Raw genomic sequence first — 25,361 nt, forward strand, 5'->3', positions numbered from 1 at the left:
TCCTCTGGAAAAATTAAATGAGGTCAGTGAAAGTGACCAGTTGCGAGGCTTCTTTAAAACTGGTTGTAGAAGAAAGCTGTGGATGTTTGCATTTACAACATTAGGACAAATTTATCTTCAATTTCCTGCATAGTGCATAATTTATTCTCTTCAAATTTGTATCAGTGGAGTTAGCTCCCAAAGGTAGAAGCTTTATGTGTGCCCTGTCCTACTGTCTTCCAGCAGCTGCTATGGCCCTGGTTAAAACTGGTGGCCTGTTTTCCACAGAAAGTTAATTTTGTATGTTTCTGTCTTAAAGAAAATCCTTCAAAAGGGGGCAGACAGAATCTCTGCAGCAGCAGTATAATGTACCAGCAGCTGTAAAATAATTTGGTGCCCTCTAGTGGGAGACGTTGCTGTTGTAATCCTGACTTTTTCGAATCCTGGCTGTTGTCGGGGAACTCCTCTCTGCTCATCGATTATTATTATATGCCAAATGAGCCACAGCATCAAAGTGTTTAAATGCTGGAACAGAAGAGAGCGTTGCACAACCATGCAGTTTATAACACGGTTACTTAGGTTCCTGGTTAAATTCCAGCTCCCAGTCCCTCTAGCTTTAGGAGCAAATCAGTACCTCTCCTGTTAAAAGAACAGGAGTTCTTGTGGCACCTTAGAGGCTAACCAATTTATTTGAGCATAAGCTTTCGTGAGCTACCGCTCACTTCATCGGATGCTCACGAAAGCTTATGGTCAAATACATTGGTTAGTCTCTAAGGTGCCACAAGTCGTCCTGTTCCTTTTGCGAATACAGGGCTGCTACTCCGAAACCTGTCATTATGGAGGGAAAGAAGGGAGAGGATGGCGCTGACGTTCCTAACCGAGCGCTGATTCGCTGCTGTTCTTGTCAATCAAGCGGGCGTGCCCGTGAGGCCCTTAGTTGCGGCCCGGGAACTCCCCCCGAGCGCCGGTTTGTCTGCTCCGTCCTCGCGCGGGAGCGGCGGGGATGGAGCTGGGGACCGGGCAGTTCGCGCAGAGCCTGCCCCACCTGCGGGCGCTGGTCTTGGGCTGCGACTTCCTGGGTGAGGGGCCCCGCCTGGAGCCGGGCGGCGGGCCGGACCCTCCCGGCCGGCCGTTTACCGCGGGCCGGGAGCCGCCCGCTGCCTGCTCCCCCTGCGGGCGGGGAGACGTGGGACCTCTCACGCCTGCTAGCTGCCGCCGGGCTCGCTGCCCGGAGCGAAAGTGGCTGTTCACACTGGGCCGCGGGAGCGAGCGCTCCTGGCGGCGTGACTCGGGCAGCCCGGTCCGAGCCGAGAGCCAGGGCCGTGACTGGAGCGCCAGAGGCATCCCCTCCCCTGGTGACTTGCCTCTGGCCCGTGGCGCCAAACCGTGCGGGATGCGCCCCTGCTGAGCTCCGCTGCCAGACTAATGGATTGGCCTTTCCTGGTGCTTGGCCCGCAGTTGATAAATATTGTCTCTGCCCCGCCCCCCACCCGATTTTTTCCCGAGCCCTCTTCCATTCAGGGGTGTTGTGTGTTGGAACAATTTGTATAGTGGGTGCTGAGAGCCACTGGACCATTGATGGAAACCACGTCAGGCCAGGGGATGCAGCAGCACCCCTGGTTCCAGCACCTATGCTTCTACTGCCAAATGTGACAAGGGAAACAGGATTTTTTCCTTTTCCATTGCATACTGCAGAAAGAGGCATAGGCACAAAGTTGGGTCTCTTTGTGCAGTTGGTATCAAGGAAAAAAAAATTGGGTGCTGATGAGGATGTGTGGTTCCCTTCTGAAAGCCTATAGAAAAACCTCTGAGACACCTCTAGAAAGGTACAGAAGTGCTGTCAAAGAGGAAGCTGAAAAGTACTAAAGCAAAACTGCCTCTACTGCCCCTTTATTCATCTAATCTTTTTTGTGTGTGTGTGTGCACATTTTGTATTGAAAGGTAGGTAGAGCCAGTTATAATCATGTAGGGAAAGGATTGCACCATGGTAACAAATAAGAAACATTTTTATAAGACTTGAGAATTCTTTTCCCCTTCCATCCCAATTCCAGTGATCTCTGCTATCTCACTTTGCCTCTTCATCATGAATGATTACAACAAAGGATTAGAAAAGGAGTTCAGTCTTAAGCCTTGTCTGCAGTATAAAAGATTTACCAGTGTAGCTATGTATCTGAGTTCTTTTGCTGGCATAGCTTATTTTGTTCAGAGAACTGGTAGAGCAGAGTGTCTCAAGCTTTGCTGCCATAGCTATGTCAGGAATGTGAAAAAAATCGCACACAGTGAAATAACTATTGCAGCATGACGTCATTTGGCGAGGTGATTTAATGCCTTTAACAGTACAAGGAGTTCTTTTGCTTGCATAAACTGCATCTCTGCTGCAAGGATTTGCCAGTATAGCTATACTTTATAGTGTAGACTAGCCACCCTAGGTGTTTCTTCCAGTTTTCTATTTAAGATTTTAATAATCACTACTGTGTATATAATCGTATCACAGTTAGTGTGCACCTGGAAAAGAATGTGAACCAGTCACTCCTTGATCTCCACAAGCTGGCAACTGACAAGAATGACCCTCATTTGTGTGACTTCATTGAAACAGTAGGAAAAAATGTCGTTTTGTTTTCTCCCACTCTCTCCACCATTGTCCTCGAAATGTTCCCCTTTTCCCTGATCTATAAATGAAGCACAAGTTACTTTCCATTCAGTAACTGTTAAACAGGAGGTAAGATTGGGAGAAGAATACATATATAACTTAAAAGTAAAAATATACACCCTTACAAGGATGTTGTAGTTATCTTTTTTTTAAAGTTCAGAGTTAATCTTAAGCTTCAGATTATTGGAAAGTATGGTACAGCTACAGCTGAGGCATCCAAACAACTTGTACTCTGTGCTGATGCCTGGGGTGAATGGAGAGCCGAGGGCCAGGTCTACACTACAAAATTTTGCAGGCAGAGGTATGTTGGTCAGAGAGAGGGGTGATGAGTTCCGGTTTCTGGCTGACGTATCTGAGCTAGCAGAAGCCTCTAGTGTAGACGCAGTTATACCAGCAAAACTGCGTTTGTGTTAGATATTTACGTTGCTGGCGGGGGCTGGTATAAGCTCATCATTCTGCCAGTATAAGCTATGTTACATTAGGGGTGTATTGCCAGTACAGTGTACTTCTATAGCTATATCAACAAAGCGCTCCTGGTGTAGGCTTAGCCTAGGAGAGCACCTTATCCATCCACATAACATTTTCACCTCAATTGTAGCTATGAACACTAGAATGCATTACTATTAATTGTCCATTTCCTGTCCCTGGTCTTTGCCTCTGCTGTGCCGCCTCAGATAGACAATGTGATTGCAATCTTTCCTGTCAGTGATTGTCATTAGAGAGGAATAGTATAGAAAATCATCTAACTAAACTATATCTCACTAGTATGTGAAAGTAGTTTCATATTAGGAGTGTGTACTTCTAATTTATGTAGAAATAAAATTGTTCTATTAATATTGAAAAGACAGAAAAATGTACAATATGTATGTACTGGTATTTTAGACTGCTCCCAGAAATAAAGCTTCAATTTTGGCTGAGAAAGGTAGTGAACCCCACGTGGAGAATAAGCCCAGCTCGTGTTTGCATTGCTGGTCTTGGTGAGCTTGTGTTGGCCACATGGTGCTGATTAAACATACTGTACTTTTTTTTCCTTTTGGCCCTAACATGCTATGCTGTCTAATGCAACTATGTGTCTTAATGCTACATTCAGGGATGAGTAAACCTCAAATGAATGTCCAAATTGTGAAGCACATTTTTTGTTTTGAAGGAGTAATGCCCTACCCAACTGCTGACTGGCTGAATAATTAATGGGTTAAAGGGAAAAGTTAGGGGGGATTTAATTTTCTTAGTACCATGTTGGGAGCTTAGATCACTCCTTTGTCCATTTGTCGTTAGTACAAAAGGCTACAGAAAGGCAGATTCACATTTTGGAATCTTTTTTTTGTGTGTTCTGTCTCTACAGGGTTCGATATGGAATTCACAGGTTTACATTCAGTCTTTCCACAAGGCAAGCAGACCAGGTAAAGATGTCACATTCAAAATGTCATATGATCTAGTGAGTTAAAATAATGGTAGAAGTTGCGATGAAAAAGTAAAACAGTACATCATGGGAGTATTTCTCCCCCCCCCACCTCCGATTGTTTAATAGTCTCTTCGATTCACCTGCTGAGTGGTATCTGAAGGCCAGACGGAGTGTTCAGAAGTTCACGGTCAATCAGCTCGGTGAGATCTTTTTTCATTGTTGTCAGAAAAGATAAAATCCCACTTCTTGCAAAGTATTTACTAGCATTTCACAAACTAGTTGAATTTGGCTAACACATAGCATCTAGTCTACTAGAGGATTGTGGGACTTTCTGAGAGGGATAAAGGTTTGCAATTCTGTTTTTGCTTGTCTGCTGTGTTTGCACTGGTTGTCCACCATGCTAGATCCCTTTTTATTAAGGAATAATGTTATCAGCATCATAGGTGCCGACTTCCCCTCTTTCCCGTGGGCTCAACCCCCTGCAAGTCTGCCCTTGGCTCTGCCCCCACTCCACCTCTTCCATTAGGCCCCACCTCTTTCCCACTCCCATTCCAACTCCTTCCCCAAAGTCCCCGCCCCATTCCTGCCTCTTCCTTGCCTCCTCCCCTGAGTGCGCCACGTTCCCACTCCTCCCCCGCTACCCCCCCCCCATCCGAAAGCATGCTAACGCTGCCAAACAGCTTATTGGTGGTAGCCGGGTGGGAAACACTCAAAGGTAGGTGGAGGAGCGGGGACGTGGCGCACTCAGGGGGGAGGGAAGAGGGGAGCTTGGCTGCCGGTGGGTGCAGAGCACCCATTAATTTTTCCCTGTAGGTGCTCCAGCCCCAGAGCACCCCGCGGAGTCGGCACCTATGATCAACATGCATACATCTTAAGTAGTTTAAAGTCAGGTTGGCTATGCAAGAATTTTCAGTCTACTTTATATTTCTGCAAATTTATTTTAAAAAACACTTAAGGTATCTGTCATCTTTAAAGAAAAATGTAATGGAAGTCAGTCATTCTAGGTTCTGTTCCAGACTCTGTCATTGACTTGCAATGTGACTGTAAGCAAGAAATATAACCTTTCTGTGCCTTAATAGTCTCCCGTGTAAAATGGGAGTAATCCTAGCTCACTGGGGTTTTGTGAGGTTAATGTTAATAAATAACTCAGATTCTCAAATGGAAGGTGCTAGAGAAAATAATATTTTCTAAGGTTAAACAATGAAATATGCTGCTTTATAAAACTTCATTTTGTCCTCTGGCATTTTAGGTTACTATTGTAAGGGCTTCTCTTGAGGACTGAGGTACTGGCTTTAAGCACAGTTTGATTTGGGGGAGACAGAAACGAGGACATATCAACTTTTTGACAATGTCTCTAAATAAAGGCCAGTTAGATTATGATCTCTGCATCTGTTTCCTGGGCTGCAGAGTGTTTTGAACCAATGTAGGGATGCCAAGGAGATATTTGAACCTTCCCTGCTGAAGCTCCTTCTGGCTGAAAAGGTAGAGTGGTGTTCTGGAAGGAGCTTCATTTTTGTCCTCATCCATTTAAACATCCGTATACTTTGACCCAGGTATGTCTGTACCTGAAGCAATTTAAAGGTGACCTGCAATGGGGAAAATGTACTTGTGCCTTATTTCTTTTATGACACACAGAAATCTTAAGGTTTGTTTTCTTGCTCTCTTTTGAATGTTTTTCTGCTTACTTTTTACATTAGAAATTCAGGACTTGTCTAGATTGCCTGTGCCTAAAGACACTCTGACTCAAAAACTAGTGAAATTCTGACACTACAAGAGACTGAACGCTGAGAAAATTAGAAGTACTAAGATATTTAGTTAGATGGTGTACTTTTTTTTGGTTAACACCTATTTAACTTCAATGACTAATATTTTGAATTAAAAATGTCTTTACTATAGATTCAGCCACCTTTTCTAGTCACACTGTGAGCTGTTAGTATGCCTCCTCTAAGGCATCTTCGTCAATACCAAGGGAAAACAAGAATTTATATTTCTAATGTTTAAAAACAATAGAGTTAGGATGCTTCATTTTTAGGGTGTTGGAAGGGGAGTATGTTTCATAATGAAATTAATTAAAGTTCCAAACTCCATCTTTAAAAATGGTTTGCAGGTCACCTTTAAAGTCTTAGATTATCAGAGTATTTATTGTGGTCTGAGGAGATCAGTTAGTGTTGGGGGACTTCGTTACAACACTACATGTAGAGTAGAAAGGCCTGTAAAGCTACAGCATGGTTGTAGCTCAATAATTTTCCTTTTCTCTTCCTTTGCTTAGTCCCTTTTCAGTAAGGGCTGCTTCTTACTGAAGATTAACTTGTCTTCCTATTGAGCCCTAAAATCTTATTTCTGTTTAACTATCTGGGGACCCATGTTCATGCCACCCCTTTGTAACCTGGCAGTGATCTGGAGGTTAGTAAAATTCTAGTGCAGCAGCTTTAGTGTATGACTAAAATGGCATAGCAAGGAGAACTCCTGCATCCGCTATTTAATTTTCACAATATCAGTATTCAGGAGACCGAGGAGTAACACCCAGCTCTCAGTACTAAGACTTCAGTTTGTGTTTGTTTCTTTCAGGGTTGTCTATATTTTCAAATGAAAAATCAAACAAGTAAGTAAAAAAAAAGTATTCTTTCTAAATAAGTTCATAGCTGTCTCTTACAATAGAGATAATGCAGTTGAGATTCCATGCTGGAGGTTCTCAGACTCCTCTGCAATGGTTCCTTGTGATCCTGTTTTAGGCATCTTTATTTTTCGTTGTAGGTATGTTGCACGCTGCTATAACTTCTTCCTCTTCCCCTCAACATTTGGAGTCATGGACTCTGAATTCTCTTTCCAGGCGTCTAGCATTCAGTTCCTGACACATTACGGTTTTGACTATAATAAGGTATGTTCTCTGTTGTAAGTGACTAGAGCAGAGGAGGCTTATGTAGTTGTGGGGAAGTATTAAGGAAAAATATCCCCAAAACTCTGCATTTCTTGTGTAAGCAGCAGCTCGCTACTTTTTCAGTACAATGGCTGCTTTGAACACTTGGGTTGGGTTTGTTCTGTTGTGTGTCAGTAGCAATACAGGGCTTTGGACACTGAGCTGTTCCATGACCAGGGGGCAATAACCACATCTTTGCCAATGGTTACTAAATTGAACCCCTAACTAACCCTGTGGACCCTGTACTGCTGCTTCACATTGTTGCAGTTGGTCACTGGGCACCTCCTTACTGCCCTGTGACACCAACCTTAGCTGCCACTGGCCACAGGGCATCTCCATGTACTTCCCATCTCCTCATCAGCAGAGAGGTAAATGCCTGTCTTTACTGGTATCCCGGCACAGCCAGCCTTTGAATAAATAAAGCACATGGCAGGTCACATGCGTCCCTTCCTCCCTAGTCTCCATAGGCACCGACTCCATGGATGCTCCAGGGCTGGAGCACCCATGGGGAAAAATTAGTGGGTGCTCTGCACTCACCGGCAGCCAAGCTCAACTCCCCACTCCCCGCCCCACCTCACCTCCGCCTTCTCCCCTGAGTGCACCATGTCCCTGTTTCTCCGGCTACCTCCCAGTGCTTGCCGCTGCAAAATAGCTGTTTCGCTGCATAATAAGCTCCAGGAGGGAGGGGGAGGAATGGGAACGTGGCACGCTCAGGGGAAGAGGTGGGGCAGGGCGGGGATTTGGGGAATGGATTGGAATAGGGGCAGGGAGGGGGCGAAGTTGAAGCGTGGACTATGGGGAAGGGGTTGGAATGGGGGCAGGGCAGGAGGGGGCGGAGCAGGGCAGGAAGGGGCAGAGGGGGGTCGAGCACCCACCGGTGCCAGCAGAAGTCGACGCCTATACTACTCTCCCATTTCTCACCGAGTCTGCAAACCACGCTATCCAGGTGGGGTCTGCATGATGGGTGAATATCTCCAGGCCTCATACACTGAAGTAGAGTTTTTGTGTCTTAAGTGTCATTTCATTGGCTATTAGATGTGGTCCAGCATACTCAGTTGCACAGAAGACGTAAGACCCTGTGTAGGAGTGGGAAGCTTGGGTACGCAGATAAGAAAATGGGTACTGAATTTATTATCATCTGATAATCTCAAAGAAACTTGAACTCTTAGCTAAATATAACTTTACCTGTCTATGATGTTCCACCATCTCCAAGGCATAAGTATACAGCAGCGCTATCCAACAGTTCGTGGCAGGGAGTGAAGAAAATAGTACCCAGTTGAAATGGCTGGAGAATTTAATTAAATTGAATGTAATTAAAGAGCTGGAATTTGTCCTGAAAACCTAGATTAGAATCCTGACACTGAGTACTTTTTCTGTCGGCTCTTAAATAATCACAAATGGTCAGGACTTCAATTTTATCTTTCATGCACAGTCTTTCATAATTCAGTTTTTCCCTCTCTGTACCTGTGAACCCTTTGGAATCCTAAAATAAAACCTTTCCCTTCCTTTGCATATGCATACAAGTTGGATTACTGGTGAACTTTGGACTTTTTAAAAAAATTTTGGAAGCATTTTGAGAAAGGAATGGGGGAAGGCCATCGTATTAGAAATGACAGATTTCACAAATAAATACTTCATACTATTTTTCTAATTTAACACCAGAAAATCCTATGATAAATAAACCCTTTTCCCCCCCCCGTTCAGTTTCTGAAAGATGGAATCCCATATATGAATCAGGTTCAGGAGAAGAAACTTCAGCAAGGGCTCTTAGCTGGAAACTGGAAAGTTCGCAGGTAAAGCTCTTCCAAAGCCATTGCTCCTCCAGTGACTTCTGTTAGTATTTCACCTTCACTTTTCACTCAGTTTACATTTTGTAGGACTACTGAAACTGAGAGAATGTCTCATTGCCACTTCTGTTCCCTTGGGGAATATATAGAGTCCGGTGAAAGGTCACAGGATGGTGCTGTCAGTTGCTCCACAGAATGACTACAGCAGGAGGGAAGGGGGCCACCTCTTTAAAGTGGAGTCTTGCTTGGCACTGCTTTTGCAGCTTTCTCACTTTTTTTCTTTTCATTTCAGCACTTTGGACAAGGATAACATGAAAAAGGTGATTGATGATGTGACATGCTGGGTGCCATCAGCAGAAGAGGGAGACTCTATGGTTCTACATAATATTAGTGGTATGAAATAGGATTCCTTCCTCATTTGTGATTTCTCAGTGGCTGCAGTACCTTTTCTGAATATATGGGGATTGCTGCTTGTTCAGCCCACTTACATAGCTGCCTGTCTTGTAACACTCTTTCTTTTTCACTTTTAAAAAAAACATACCCAGCCCACCATTGCTGCTGCCAGGCCTTCTGGTTCCTGTCGTGTTTTCATCTCTCTGCTCTGTTGCTCCTCTTTTGTCATTATGATGAGCTCTACTGTGGAAGGGCTTTTTTTCTGGAGGTAGGTTGGTATCAGTGGCTGTTTCTGGAACTGAGGTGGATTTTCCAGGGTTGGGAGTAGTAAGTCTGACAGCTTTCCTCGTTGTAAGGTTTTCTGGCTCGATTTTGTGCCCTTTGCATGGAAATGTTCTAAGATATATATTCAAAGGTATTTTTAAAATAATTTGAAATAGGGATGACTCAGATCATCAGCCCTCTTTTCTGGATTGTTGTATGCCCTAAATATTTAATTTTTATCTTGGTTTCCACACTGATATTTTATTCTTCCATTGAAAAACATTCTTGTTCTACCAAGCAAACTCCTCCCCAGCTTTAAATCTTTCTCTCGGTTTCTGGTCTCAGGTTTTCAGCTATTTGAGGTACAGCTGATTCTGAGACAGGCAATTCCAGATGTTTGGACAGAGCCTTTTGGAGATCAGAAGGTAAGTTGGAAATGAAGCCCTTTGGAGGGTAGGACTTCTGTTTTAGATATGTGTGCGCCTGTCCTTCCTGCTGGGATTCTGAAATCTTGGTTGTGCTTTAATGGAAAGGTTCCTGGAGGAGGAGGGAGCTTGCAAAGGAACCGTGCTAAGGGGCTGAACCAGGTTCCCTTTTCCCATGGGTTGGGAAGCTTTGGCCTCTGTTTCTCCCACAATCCCAAAGCCTCCTCTTCCAGAAGGGTCACTCTTCGGCAAAGTCTGAAATGACTCTCAGAATTTCCAGGCTTCTCAAACCCAGTGCCTCATGTATCCACAAAAGCGAACATTTGGTCTTCAGTAGTTGCTTTTTCATTGTTAAACTGTCCCTTGTATTAGCTTTGGAGACTTTCACCCATTCTGTTGCTGGTTTGTTATAACAGTAATGTTACACAGCCTCTCGCATCTAGGTCATCAGCTTGAATCTGGCACGCTCTTTACTGAATAAGAATGAGGGCTATTGGATGGCATATTCAGGAAACAAGTGGTCTCAGTCAAATGCCAGGGAGAAGCTTAAAAATACCACAAAAATCAATATTGCAGCTAGCACCCTTATTCTCAAACAGAGGCTATAGATGGGACAAATTTCCTGAGCTTCCATTTCACACCTAAGTGTGGGCCCTCAGAGTCAGCGTTGATGCACTTTGGTGTGGCGAAACCTGAATTGCTGCTGTCCCTGCAATACGTGTTTTATGGATAGAGGGCGTCTTGTTTCAGCGTTGTCAATCGAATACATATTACTAGCGCTAAGAGCACTTAAATTCCATAGCCACCCACTCGCATCCTGAAAAACGCAACCTATTTTATGGCCACCATCCTTCTAGCCGAGGAGGCCTGGAAGTAACTCCCTTCAGAGTTATTTTAATTTATCAACTGGGTGCTGATCGCCATTCAGTGACGGAAGAGAGACCATCTTCACCTTCTGTATTGAAGTGCTATCTCCACAGCCTTGGGAGTCTGAAAATTGAACCTGTTTTCAGCGTTAACACCAGGCTACCAGACAAGCTGCTTATATTGATTGTGTGTGTGCATTTGTGCAAGGTTATTTCTCCAGAGTTGTAGTAACTCTTTTCTTGCAGGTAATGGTGAAAAAGGTGAGTCCACGGCATCGCTGGTGTCTGGAGAACTCTTCTTACGACTGCTGCCGAAAGGAGCTCATTCTTCTCTCTGCCCGGGGTTTCACCAACCTTTTCCAGACCCTTGTTGAAGCCAAGAAGGTGACACTCACCATCCCTATTCCCACCTTTGGAATTCTTGGATTGTTACCATGGTAGCAGGGTGGTGATGGAGTATGCAAGATGTTTTGTATGGAGCTAAGTAAACAGATTCAAAGCAGTGAGTGGCTGCACAGGCTGGCTTCGTTAACCCCTTCATAGCTGTCAGTAAAACAACTTAGTGTTTAAAGGGTAATTTTGTCTAGAAAAATGGCTATTAAACATAGCAGATCTGTTAAGTAAGCAGGTGTGCTTTAAGTGTGTTCTGTTAAAACATTCTTACTTTATTGATCTAAAAATCATACTTTACTGCGTTGCATTCCTGATACCCTGCAGAGCAAGCACGCCTGCGGGAGAGCAATCTAGGCTCTGTTCTGACTCATACATTTCAAACAATTTGTAAAAAATCCAAAAGTTCAGAAGTAATAAAACCTGTCACATTTCAAGGCATAAGCCACCATCTGAGAGTTAGTCAGATACATTCCTGCAGGTAGGTTATTCCACTTTGACATAATTGTGCATTTGCAGATTTTTCTCAAACATCTGGTGCTGGCCACTGTCAGAGCCAGCACACTGTACCACGTGGACCAATGGCCTGATCAAGTATTGGAATTCCTGTGTTCCGAGCAGCATTGTTGAATAAGATCCAATTTCAGAAACTTTATCCCTGGTGATGTATAGGGCAGAAAGACCCCACCTGGATGCTCAGATCCCAGAATAAGTTTGTAGATCTGACAACCAAAATAATCTTTCTGGGCCAGCTGGCCCAGAAAGATTTTTAAAGGCTATTGTCTCCCCTTCCTAGTTCCTCAGACCTCTTTTAAACAAAATGTTACCAATAAATGTCCCCCTCACCCTAAGGTTTACACTAGAGGGCAAGCCCAGCTGGGAATGGCATTGGCCTCACTGTGATGCTGTTCTAGGCCTTGTAGCTTGTGAAGAGGCTTGTATGGGTGTTACCCCTGTAGTAAAGAAGTTGGGCTATTGAACAGGTCTGAAGTTGGTTACTTGACCTACCTTCTGTAGGAACATGTTGATATTGTTTTATGTCTTTCCCCGTAGCCAGTGGTGGGACACAACATGCTCATGGACCTTCTGCATCTTCATGACAAGTTTTACAAGCCCCTCCCAGGTAGCGTAATCTTTAGCATCATTCAAATGCTGGTGCATCTCTCCCCAAAGCAGCTTTTTCAATCGCTGGGCACAAATGCAGCATGAATGTTCAGTGATCATCATTTACTCCGCATAGTGTGACTGGGTTGATGCTAGATAACTGCACTGGCTCCCCCACCTCTAGGGCAGGACCTGGTCCCTCCGGAATGCTCCCAGTGTGGTTCTCCCATGGGGCAAAAGACCAGAAAGATACTTAAACTTTGTTTACTGCATAGAGTGCTGAGTTTCTTTTTTCTCAGTTCTGTAATATTTTTTTCTGAATGTTTGCTTCTTTATTATTTTTCTTTCAGAAAGCTATGAGGAGTTTAAAAGGAATATTCACAGCCTGTTTCCTGTCCTCATAGACACCAAGAATGTAACAAAATCCATCTGGAAGGTAAGATATGGAATTTTGTTTTGGGAAATAAAACTTGCCTCACACTTAGATGGAAAGAAGGTCCTGATCACTCTCTGGTTATAGAGCAGGGACCAGTTTTAAATGTTGCACTAAAGCGGTGGTACCCAAACCAGTAGTGTGTTGTACAAGTGCTTGGACTTGGGGTTTGAATGCTGATCCTGGTTGTCACTCTGCAGGAGTTGAGTATTGGACAAAAAGCTGGGGGCACTGGATAGAATATGCCCTGTCACTGAGTGACCCTTCTGAAGTTGACTGACTTCCAGACGACTTGTGTTCCATTGCCAGAATATGGTTCCTGAGTTTGAGGGTGGAGGAGTTGAGAGTGCAGTATCTACTAATATTGATTTTAGGAATTGCTGTTGTAACACTTCATAACTCAGCTGTCACTTGGAGCTTAGAACACCTTCTCGGCAGAAGAGGTAGTACAGCTCCAGGGGAAAGAGGATTTAAAGGTAGTACTGAACAGATAGGATAATTTCCAGTCCTTCCATCAGGGAAGCAAGATGGCATCCAGGGACTGATATTCCAGATTTTGACTATCACAGCATCGTAACTTAATCTTTAAATTAACATTGTGAAGAGTACTGCAGTGAGTTTGCTTCTTCTGAAGAAACTCTATGGCAGGGGTCTCAAACTCAATTTACCTTAGGGCCAGTGCCAGTCCTCAAATCCTCCCAGCGGGCCAATAATGTCACTGAAGATGGTGTTCAGAAAAGAAAATGTTTACATTGTATTTTTTTATTTAGAATTTCTTAGAAATAATAAAACTGTCATACAACTTTATATAATTCTTCACCTGCCAGAGAGTTTTTAGTGTTTGCCAGACACCAGGCAACGCTTCAGTTCTGTCAGTTTGATGATGTTTGGCCTCAGGGACTGAGCAGTTGAAACCTTCAGGATTGCAGCAAGGCATGCATCAAATAGTTGTGTTCGGTACTTTGACTTGTTTATATGCATTGTGGGGGGAAAAAAGTGATGCTGCCTTCATGGCTGACTCTGCCGGGCAACTAATGATGGTGTCTCTGTCCCTCTCCCCCAGCCAATGGGAGCTGCGGTGGGCGGCGTCTACAGCAGATACTGCCGGCAGCGTGTCTGCCTGCATCTCTCCTCCACGGGCTGCAGTGGGGAGGTTCTTGGGCCGCAGATGGCCCGCGGGCCAGGACGTTGAGACTCTGGCTCTATGGGATCCCAGGACTTGAATCCTGCTGTTGTTAGTTGCCCATTGAAGGGCACTACTGGAAAAACAGTGCGGATAGGAAGCTTGCACAGCACTTTTTATGTGGTCTGACTGTTTCGCTTTGTTTTCTGATCCTGTGGTTCCTTTCTTCCAAAACATCACAGCACATCAGAAATATCTTGCCTTGTTTTCTTACAGGAATTTCAGTTTCCACGAGCATCTAACCTCCTAGAAATTTATGAAATCCTGTGCAGGTGAGCATTGAAATCTGGGAATTTGAGCCCTACCAGCTGGTCCATGAATCATCTTGGGAAGGTTTCAGAGTAGCAGCCGTGTTAGTCTGTATTCGCAAAAAGAAAAGGAGTACTTGTGGCACCTTAGAGACTCACAAATTTATTTGAGCATAAGCTTTCGTGAGCTACAGCTCACTTCATCGGATGCATTCAGTGGAAAATACAGGTGGGAGATTTATATACATAGAGAACATGAAACAATGGGTGTTATCATACACACTGTAACGAGAGTGATCACTTAAGGTGAGCTATTACCAGCAGGAGAACGGTGGGGGGGGGGGGGGGGGAGACGGGAACCTTTTCTAGTGATAATCAAGGTGGGCCATTTCCAGCAGTTGACAAGAACGTCTGAGGAACAGTGAGGGGTGAGGGGCGGAATAAACAAGGGGAAATAGTTTTACTTTGTGTAATGACCCATCTACTCCCAGTCTCTAGTCAAGCCTCAGTTAATTCTATCCAGTTTGCAAATTAATTCCAATTCAGCAGTCTCTCGTTGGAGTCTGTTTTTGAAGTTTTTTTGTTGAAGAATTGACACTTTTAGGTCTGTAATTGAGTGACCAAAGAGATTGAAGTATTCTCAGACTGGTTTTTGAATGTTAGAATTCTTGACGTCTGATTTGTGTCCATTTATTCTTTTACGGAGAGACTGTCCAGTTTGACCAATGTACATAGCAGAGGGGCATTGCTGGCACATGATAGCATATATCACATTGGTAGATGTGCAGGTGAACGAGCCTCTGATAGTGTGGCTGATGTGATTAGGCCCTGTGATGGTGTCCCCTGAATAGATATGTGGACACAGTTGGCAACGGGCTTTGTTGCAAGGATAGGTTCCTGGGTTAGTGGTTCTGTTGTGTGGCGTGTGGTTGCTGGTGAGTATTTGCTTCAGGTTGGGGGGCTGTCTGTAAGCAAGGACTGGCCTGTCTCCCAAGATCTGTGAGAGTTTTGGGTCGTCCTTCAGGATAGGTTGGAGATCCTTGATGATGCATTGGAGAGGTTGGGGGCTGAAGGTGATGGCTAGTGGCGTTGTGTTATTTTCTTTGTTGGGCCTGTCCTGTAGCAGGTGACTTCTGGGTACTCTTCTGGCTCTGTCAATCTGTTTCTTCACTTCAGCAGGTGGGTATTGTAGTTGTAAGAATGCTTGATAGAGATCTTGTAAGGTGTTTGTCTCTGTCAGAGGGGTTGGAGCAAATGCGCTTGTATCATAGAGCTTGGTTGTAGACAATGGATTGTGTGGTGTGGTGTGGTCTAGATGAAAGCTGGAGGCATGTAGGTAGGAATAGAGGTCAGCAGGTTTCCGGTATAGGATTCTGGGTGGACTGCTCCTGAAGGTCGAAACAACAGACTGGACTTCTACGTAGAGTGCTTCCACCGACATGCACAGGCTGAAATTGTGGAAAAGTAGCATCACTTGCCCCATAACCTCAGCCGTGCAGAACACAGTGCCATCCACAGCCTCAGAAACAACTCTGACATCATAATCAAAAAGGCTGACAAAGGAGGTGCTGTCGTCATCATGAATAGGTCGGAATCTGAACAAGAGGCTGCTAGGCAGCTCTCCAACACCACTTTCTACAAGCCATTACCCTCTGATCCCACTGAGAGTTACCAAAAGAAACTACAACATTTGCTCAAGAAACTCCCTGAAAAAGCACAAGAACAAATACGCACAGACACACCCCTGGAACACCGACCTGGGGTATTCTGTCTGCTATCCAAGATCCATAAATCTGGAAATCTTGGACGCCCCATCATCTCAGGCATTGGCACCCTGACAGCAGGATTGTCTGGCTACGTAGACTCCCTCCTCAGGCCCTATGCTACCAGCACTCCCAGCTGTCTTCGAGACACCACTGACTTCCTGAGGAAACTACAATCCATCGGTGATCTTCCTGAAAACACCATCCTGATCACTATGGATGTAGACGCCCTCTACACCAACATTCCACACAAAGATGGACTACAAGCCGTCAGGAACAGTATCCCCGATAATGTCATGGCAAACCTGGTGGCTGAACTTTGTGACTTTGTCCTCACCCATAACTATTTTACATTTGGGGACAATGTATACCTTCAAATCAGCGGCACTGCTATGGGTACCCACAATGCCCCACAGTATGCCAACATTTTTATGGCTGACTTAGAACAACGCTTCCTCTCGTCCCCTAATGCCCCTACTCTACTTACGCTACATTGATTACATCTTCATCATCTGGACCCATGGAAAAGAAGCCCTTGAGGAATTCCACCATGATTTCAACAATTTCCATCCCACCATCAACCTCAGCCTGGACCAGTCCATACAAGAGATCCACTTTTTGGACATTACAGTGCTAATAAGCAATGGTCACATAAACGGCACCCTATTCTGGAAACCTACTAACTGCTATCCCTACCTACATGCCTCCAGCTTTCATCCAGACCACACCACACAATCCATTGTCTACAGCCAAGCTCTACGATACAACCACATTTGCTCCAACCCCTCTGACAGAGACAAACACCTTACAAGATCTCTATCAAGCATTCTTACAACTACAGTACCCACCTGCTGAAGTGAAGAAACAGATTGACAGAGCCAGATGAGTACCCAGAAGTCACCTACTACAGGGCAGGCCCAACAAAGAAAATAACACAGCGCCACTAGCCATCACCTTCAGCCCCCAACCTCTCCAATGCATCATCAAGGATCTCCAACCTATCCTGAAGGACGACCCAAAACTCTCACAGATCTTGGGAGACAGGCCAGTCCTTGCTTACAGACAGCCCCCCAACCTGAAGCAAATACTCACCAGCAACCACACGCCACACAACAGAACCACTAACCCAGGAACCTATCCTTGCAACAAAGCCCGTTGCCAACTGTGTCCACATATCTATTCAGGGGACACCATCACAGGGCCTAATCACATCAGCCACACTATCAGAGGCTCGTTCACCTGCACATCTACCAATGTGATATATGCCATCATGTGCCAGCAATGCCCCTCTGCTATGTACATTGGTCAAACTGGACAGTCTCTCCGTAAAAGAATAAATGGACACAAATCAGACGTCAAGAATTCTAACATTCAAAAACCAGTCTGAGAATACTTCAATCTCTTTGGTCACTCAATTACAGACCTAAAAGTGTCAATTCTTCAACAAAAAAACTTCAAAAACAGACTCCAACGAGAGACTGCTGAATTGGAATTAATTTGCAAACTGGATAGAATTAACTGAGGCTTGACTAGAGACTGGGAGTAGATGGGTCATTACACAAAGTAAAACTATTTCCCCTTGTTTATTCCGCCCCTCACCCCTCACTGTTCCTCAGACGTTCTTGTCAACTGCTGGAAATGGCCCACCTTGATTATCACTAGAAAAGGTTCCCCTCCCCCCCCCCCTTCTCCTGCTGGTAATAGCTCACCTTAAGTGATCACTCTCGTTACAGTGTGTATGATAACACCCATTGTTTCATGTTCTCTGTATATAAATCTCCCACCTGTATTTTCCACTGAATGCATCCGATGAAGTGGGCTGTAGCTCACGAAAGCTTATGCTCAAATAAATTTGTTAGTCTCTAAAGTGCCACAAGCACTCCTTTTCATCTTGGAAAGGGTATTTCAAAAGTCAATCATGCAATATTTTTATACTTTTTTTTTTTCTGCTGCTCTGTGGGTTGAGATTGTTCAACCAATTTCCCTCCTTTCTAACCTGGCTTTAATATCAGAGGAAGTACTACCTATAAACCTATCAAGTTAATAGTCAGTAAATTGTTTAAAATGCCTCCGTTTGAATTATTCAGCCAGTATTAAATTAGGATGGAAACTGGCTCAGATTCTGATGTAGAAACATATATGGCAAACTAGGTCATATGCTGACTTCTAGAGGATAGGATTGTTTAGAGGATTGATAATGGGCTCTGAAGCTTTCTACCATTATTTCCCTGATCTTGAATTTGGGTTAGGGCTGGGATTGGCAGTAATTTAATACTATCTCACTGCTGCACAGGGTCTTAAGTGGAATAAATTTGTAATCTCAGGACAGGTCTACACTACGGGGGAAAGCTGACCTAAGCTATGCAATTTGAGTTACGTTTTGTAGTGTAACTGAAGTTGATGTAGCTTAGATTACTTACCGTGGGGTCCACACCATGCTATGTTGACTGGAGATGCTCTCCCATCGACTCCCCTTACTCTTCTCGTTCCAATGGAGTACCGGAATCGACAGGAGAGCGATCTGCAGTCGATTTAGCGGGTCTTCACTAGACATGTTAAATCGACCCCTGGTGGATTGATCGCTGCAGCATTGATCCACCAGTAAGTGGAGACAAGCCCTCAGTTTGGCTCTTAGCAGACATGTGTCCACATTACAAATGGCACTCTTGTTAGAAGAATGGGTAGAGTGTAAGGACTGGACACTATAAGTCTCCTTTTCTATAGATGTGTTCCTTCCACAGGCAAAACACCATGCCAGGAGATATGGTGAGAGCCTTGTGTTGCTACTGTTTGTACTGGATCTGCTATGTGGATAAATGGAGGATATGAGTGCTCTCAGGCAGGCACCTTTTATTACACTAACCTCACTAACTTCTCTTCCTAAGACATTCTGCTTTTTCATAGTCTTTTCAAACTGTGGATACCCAGAATTGTTGGGAAGTTGGGAACTCTTGTTCGCGGTGACTTCAAGAATCCTAATTTTTACCCTCTTTATTGCCTTCTCCAAAAGCCCTGCATCAAAACAGCCTTCCCTCCAGAGCCAGTCAGTCAGCACATCTCCTTGGACTAGTCTGTCTTTACTCATCCTTATTCACACTTTTTTATGCAAGTAAAACACTCTGCTGCACTTGAACACATTCTGTGTAGTGTATACAATATCAGCAGATACACACAGAGTGCAGCATGTGGGGATTAGTTTCCAGTAAGGAGAGCATTCACGGGTATGCAGCTGCATGGGTCCCTATTTGTCTCTGCAGTCACTGATGTAAGGGAAGCCATTAAAGGCAGTGTGATTGGCTTTGGGTAGGGACTACTATTTTTTTTTATAGTTCAAAACAGATTAGGAGAATCCTGCTGCCCAAACTCATGTTCTCCTTGCACAGTCAGATGTTAAAGGATCTTTTTCACAACTGGAATAAGATTCCCTATGCTGCCTTCTGATGTCTCCCCTGCATATAACCGTCTTTACCAAATACGAGTTACAGTATTGGGAGCATGGAGTGAGGGAGGGAACTTTGAACTAGCCTGCTTTTAGATCTCAGTGGAAGTCTTGTCTGTTGGACCAGTGTGTGGAGTGAGGGCATACACACAGCCAAATGGGCAGGGAAAAGAACCAACCTTCAAGGTCTGAAGCAGCAGTAGTTTTAGTTAAGAGATTATAATCCCTTCTGATTTTTATTGTAATCTTTGGTCAGGGACAAGAATCTGTAAATTGGTAAAGTGGGGAGATGTGCAGAAAGCCTTTAGGATACTTGAGTCTAGAAGAGGCAGCCACAAGCACAAATCTACTTCGGGTGTATTGTGCAGGGTAGAAGGCTCCTACATTTGTGAACTCCATATACTTTGTTTTCATGCCACAAACTTGCCTGGCTCCTAATCTCTGTGTGTGGATATATGCAGATCCCTCTGACACAAATTGGTACTTCTGGACTATTTCACATGCTCTCCCCCCCCCCCCCCCCCGCGTTTCTTTTCTCCCAAATATCAGTCAAGAGCTAAGATTTGAAACTTCTGGGATAAATTTTCAAAGTAGCCTGCAGAGATTTGAGCCATATGACTTCCTTTGTTGTTGGTGAAAATTAAACAGTTAAATTGTTGCTTGCACTGCTTTTGTAATGGTATGATTTTATTCCTTAATGGTAGAGAAACTTCTTTTAAGAAATCTCTTTAGCAGTTGTGTTAAAAATGGAAAGCCATAGGGATTACTCCGACGGGGCAAGAGTGTTTGCTGAAAAATTTCTCCCACCCTTAGGCATAGGGGAAGAATGAAAATTTACACTTCAAATTTTCTTCAACAGTGACCTAAATCCCACCAACCCCACATGTCCGGTGATTGCCCATGCAAGTGACTGTTCAAAATATGGTATGTTCTGTGCAATGAAGCAAATTTTCATTTCTGTATAAAGACTCTTTGTTTTATTCCATGGGAATCCAAATGCAAGGCAGAAATGAAGCTGTGTGGCAAAATGAACATGTGCTGGGGAACCTGTCCATTCACACCTTTAACTCCAATCCCGACCTTTTATAAATGCAAGTTTGCTCTAATAAACCTTTAAATGTGATGCCATCTTTTCTTCAGCCACTGGTCTAACTGTTGCCTCCTTGGTAGTGTCATTTTGAAAGCTGAGGAGCAGCAGAGACTGCAGGGGTATAGGGATTCTGTGAGGGGGGAGGGTTAGAAATAGTAAGAAGTGTAAAGATGAGAGAGGAAAACTGTGGGTAATCTGATGCTTAGTGAGAGAAGGATTATTTTGACCCAAAGTAGTTTGCACAGTGTTCTAGAGATGCTTTAATTTATTTTCCATTTTTTGGACTCTTAGCTGACAAGAAATCTCCCCATGAGGCGGCCTATGATGCATTTCTTTGTGGATCAGGTAAAACCTGACATTTCTTAAAGGTTTAACTGTTAGAATTCAAGAATTGCTTTCCTTCCACTGTAACCATTTTCATTCAATAGTAGGTAATACAGGTACTCGTTACTTAACGATAAACTGCCAAATTATTCATATATATAGTTCTTTAAAATTGAACATTTGCTTAGCTTTTGCTTCTGCACTCTTGTAATGTCACCTCTTCATTGTTCCTCCTTTTAGTTCTTTTGAAATTAGCCCACTTGCTCCTAGGCAGGATGCCATGGTGAGTGGTGTTTATGAACTTCTTTGCCTTGGGAATTACCTTGCAATCATAGCTCTTTTAGAAAATAGCTGTCAGCTTGTGATTTTCTGTTCAACAACTTTGTCCGGTTTTTGAATAAAACATTATTCAAAATGCGACTACTCCAAGTAATTAGCTTAAATAAAGCTGCAAGTTAGAGTTTTTGTCTCAAGGCTGAAACCTTGTTTAAAAAAATAATCTTGAGGGGTTTGATGGCCTGGGAGGCTGGTAATGAAATTGTGCATCATTCCTTCTTTTGGTCATTGTTTCAAATCCAGCTCAGTCTGGTTGTGACCAAATGGTCTTACCATCTGACAGCTATGGGGAAATGAACTGATGGCTTCAGTCAAGTTCCTAGTGAATGTTTGTCCCCTTCCCACTGTTTGGTACACTTGTTGGCTTCTGTTGAGAATAACAAGGGTGTTAAATGGGTGTTGAAACAGCACTATCCTTGCACCAGTAGATGTGGTCTTTCCCTCTGTTATGATTGAGGTACACTGGCAGGGGGGTTCTGGGGAAGCTTGATCTGCCTTGTATGTGCTGTATCTGTTCTGTACACAGAGGAGTTCGTACTGCAAGACTGTTAATCTGTTTCCTTTTACCAGCACTATATTCATATTTTAAATAAATAAATCCTTCATACTTCCCCTGCACCTGTTCCCTTAAAGGTCTGCTGTAGCTAGGAGTTCCTTAAAGCTGTAGTACTGTGCCGTTTTCCTCTAGTGTAGATCACTGAATTATTTTTTTTATTTTGTTTTCCTACATAGTGACACGCTGGAGAATGGTCCCTCTTTCTCTCAATATCTCAATGCATTAACCAAGTACCTGAACCAAGTGAATCTGATCCGAGCTGGCGTTTCAAAAATCGTGAGTTTAAAGTGCATCATGTTTACCCTCATTGTATCTGAATCCCCAGGTGGATAAGCTAGTAGGCTATCTGCTCACTCACATGAGTGAAAGAAAATGCCAGCTGGTGTCTGGATCTTCATCTGCGGGTGACTGCTCAGTGTCAGTCCAAATAGCATTTTAAAAAAAACAGTTGTACTGAATTTTTACCCTGTTATTTATATTCATTTTGTCACCAGTTACAAATGACCTGGGGCCTTGTCTACACCACTGCGTTAGTCAAAGTAAGTTACATTGCTCTGGGTGTAAAAAAAAACAAACTGCCCCCCACCCCCCGAGTGGTGTAATTTACATTGACTTAACGTGGTATCTACACCGTGCTATGTCAGCGGGAAATGTTGACATCGCTTCTGCCTCTCGTTGAGGTGGATTAATTATGTTGACGGGAGACCGCTCTCCTATCGACTTACTGCATCTTCACCAGACCTGCTAAATTGACGCCATGGCATCAACTGCATATCACCAATTTAGTGCCATAATGAAGACAAGCCCATAGTCTTTTTAACTGCAGCCAAGATGCCTTTTCCCCCATTTCAGCACCTATAATGAGATGGAAATACAGGAAGCACTCAAAGGTACTTATTTGTATTAAGGTATCCCTACTTCCAGGCTTCTGATTCCTACAGTTTGTTAGAGGATAGGTTGTTGCCTTGAATTTTTGTTTTCACATGCATTCTGGTGACTTAAGTTTTGCTCTCATGGTTCATGCCCACAAGAGCCCGAAGATGAAAAAATACTTCTTTGTATTGTACAGGTGGATATTGCTTAGTCACTATGTCACTTTTTGCCTGTTGTGTTTAATTATCTTAAATAACTCTTTTAGTATTTCCACAGTCAGATGTGGATTAAATTTGAGAGTCTCTGGCTTAATTTCACTTCATCATTTTCCAGAATTTCTCTGGCACAGATGTCCCTAGCCAACGTCCACCTCTTCTGATTGCCAGTGTTCGGGGGTGGCCTGGGGTGGATGAAGAACAGATCTATCAAATATTAAAAGCTCTGTGCAAGTTTGATGTCAGACGACTGACCGAGAACCAATTTCTGTTGCTCTCCAATAAGTTTAAGGAGTAAGTGATCAAAATTCTAATTCTTTACCCTCTCATCCTCTCCCCCTGCTGCCCCTATTTGCCCTCTTACTCCAATCCTGCTGACTTTTAGTTAAGGGGATTCATGTCCCAAGCCTCAGAATGCAATAAGAGCCGCATGCAAGATGTATCTAATGTAATTATGATTTATTTCTTAGTGTCAGGGTTGTTCTGCGAGATTATAAAGCTCACCCCAATCTGCGGATTTCACTCTATCACCACTGGAGACACTCACCACAAATGAACTGCTTACTACAGTAAGTGACGATGCTCTCATGTGCTTTCTGCTGTGAGTCAAGAATAATATTCCCCCCATCACCAAACCATCACCAAACCATAATTGACAGATGCTGAAGCCCAGTACTGGAATACCAAGTGTGGGGAAGGGTAAAGCTGTGTTGAAAGTTCAATTCTGGAATATCAGGGACAATTACAGATTAAAATTTCTATGCTTTGTTAATCCAGTGATATAGTGGTGCAGATGGAGGGAGAATATTAGCTCTGACCCAGCTCAGGGAGTAGTCTCACTTTACATTTGGGATTAGTTGTGTGATTATGAAATAGTCTAATGACATTTTAACTTTCTTCTTCTTGCAGAATTTGTGGGATTGTGGCATCATGGTCTCTTTTGGCCTTTGTATTTGGAGGATCTCAATGGTATGCCATGTAAAAGATTATCTTCTGGAAAAATCTCAAGGACATCTTTGAGGATGCCTGTTGTGTTTTTTTTCCTTACATTGCTAATATAGTGATGGTCAGTAAAAGGCATTTAACAAAGGTTTTTTGTTTGCCTTCAATCACAAAAAAAATCTGTGTTTAAGGAGACTGTTAGGTTTTAGGAATCAAATCTGAAGGGGAAATCCTCCTTTTTTTTTTTTTAAATATATTTATTAAAGAAGTACTACCTCTTCTTCAGGTGCAAGTGGAACAGAGAATCCACTGTTTTGATGGGACTTTTATCTTGTTCCCTGTTTGTTCTTCAACAACATTAATAAACCAGTTCTATTCCAAGTGTTGTGTTGCTTTTAAAAAGGCTGGTGTACACAGGTTCATGTTGTGTTTTTTGGAAATTGTTAAATAGAAGAGCTACTTTAACTTTAATTCCATTTCAACTGAGGGAAAGGGGGGTTATTGCTGTTTGCCAGATGGAAAAGGACGAAACTGATGGAGAAATAATTCTGCAGGCTCCTGAAAGGTTTTCAAAGACAACAAAATAAGTCAGGTGACTTCTCTGTGTGTATTTTTAAGCACACGTTGCAGGAGAGTGCCTGACAGTAACATGTGCTATGTTGATCAGTTTTTCTGATATGGATGAGTGAGTGGGCTTCAGGCCAAGGACTGCTGTCCTCTACTCTGAAATTTGGTAAGCCCAACAATTGTGTAAGTCTTTCGAAGGAAAACAGCTTTTACTTCTGGCCTTGGTGCCTGTGTGTCATAATGAGCATTTCTCAGGGACTAGGGACACTGTTAATCTCAGAGGGATCAGTTTCAGGATTTCCTCGTCCCTTGGCACAAAACCCAATCTAAAATTGATTGGGAATTCTAAGGTGTGGAAGGTCTTCAGATACTAGGAAGAGTTTGTTTCTTCTGTGGAAAGTTGAAGCTGAATAGGGGAGGGACTCAGCTCCCTCCACCGTAAGGAGGATGGGATACAGGAGCACTGGGGGTTGGGTATCCATTGCCTAGATCCTTCCATCCATGCCTCCCCTCTGCAGGGTCAGAAGAGCACTGTGTGGTCTGCTGCAGTAGGCTCTTGGGAGAAGTTCTGCAGCTGGCCTGGAGGGGAGAATTCTTCAACAAGCCAAGCACCAAGCCAGGCTCAGACCTTCCAATTCGAGTGTAAGAACAAACTCTAAAGGCAAAGATAAAAGTGGAAAATATGTTAGCTTATGGGGGTCTTTGGAAGACACGGGTTGAATGGTTTATTAACTTATGGATGAAAATATTCAAATCCTTCAACTACATAAAAACACACCAGGCTCCAGTGACTGAAGATATACGGGTGGGGTATTTGTGGAGGATTACACTGTCCGTCATGTCTGTGTGCTGAAGTAATAACAGAAAAGTACACTACCCCCTTCTATTTAGTGCAGACCTTCTCGTTCCTAGAACCTCCTTCATGTCCAGAACAAACCTATAAATCTGTATAGTCAAACCATGATTGCCTTCATCAGTTCCAGGGCTGCTCAGCAGTTATGCTGTAAATACAGGCCCTATAAAGTATGCTATGACTAACACTTAAGTGGTCCAAGGAAGCCATTGAGAAGAACTGGTTCCATAATAAGAGCAGTTTATATTAGAACAGAGTTTAAAAACAGATGCATAACAATGTTCACGTGTCAGGGGCATACATATCCAGTGCTGTTTGCTTGCAAGCCAAATTGCATGGGTTTTCAACCCTTTTACTATTGG

General features: G+C 43.5%; 1 protein-coding gene across 1 annotated transcript; it reads left to right on the forward strand.

The window, feature by feature from the left end:
- Window positions 1-923: 923 nt before the first annotated feature.
- On the forward strand, window positions 924-23,960 carry PNLDC1 (PARN like ribonuclease domain containing exonuclease 1). Its single transcript, XM_073337831.2, has 19 exons — window positions 924-1,058; window positions 3,972-4,029; window positions 4,158-4,231; window positions 6,600-6,633; window positions 6,786-6,909; window positions 8,653-8,741; window positions 9,028-9,128; window positions 9,738-9,817; window positions 10,930-11,067; window positions 12,127-12,196; window positions 12,528-12,613; window positions 14,010-14,065; window positions 20,103-20,167; window positions 20,625-20,678; window positions 20,898-20,940; window positions 21,726-21,825; window positions 22,756-22,931; window positions 23,108-23,206; window positions 23,547-23,960. The coding sequence occupies exons 1-19, from the start codon at window positions 983-985 to the stop codon at window positions 23,617-23,619; spliced, it is 1,596 nt and encodes a 531-aa protein (XP_073193932.2). The 5' UTR covers window positions 924-982; the 3' UTR covers window positions 23,620-23,960.
- The last annotated feature ends 1,401 nt before the right edge of the window (window positions 23,961-25,361 follow it).

The sequence above is a fragment of the Lepidochelys kempii genome, chromosome 3, assembly GCF_965140285.1.
Source record: "Lepidochelys kempii isolate rLepKem1 chromosome 3, rLepKem1.hap1, whole genome shotgun sequence".
Classification (NCBI taxonomy): Eukaryota; Metazoa; Chordata; order Testudines; family Cheloniidae; genus Lepidochelys; species Lepidochelys kempii.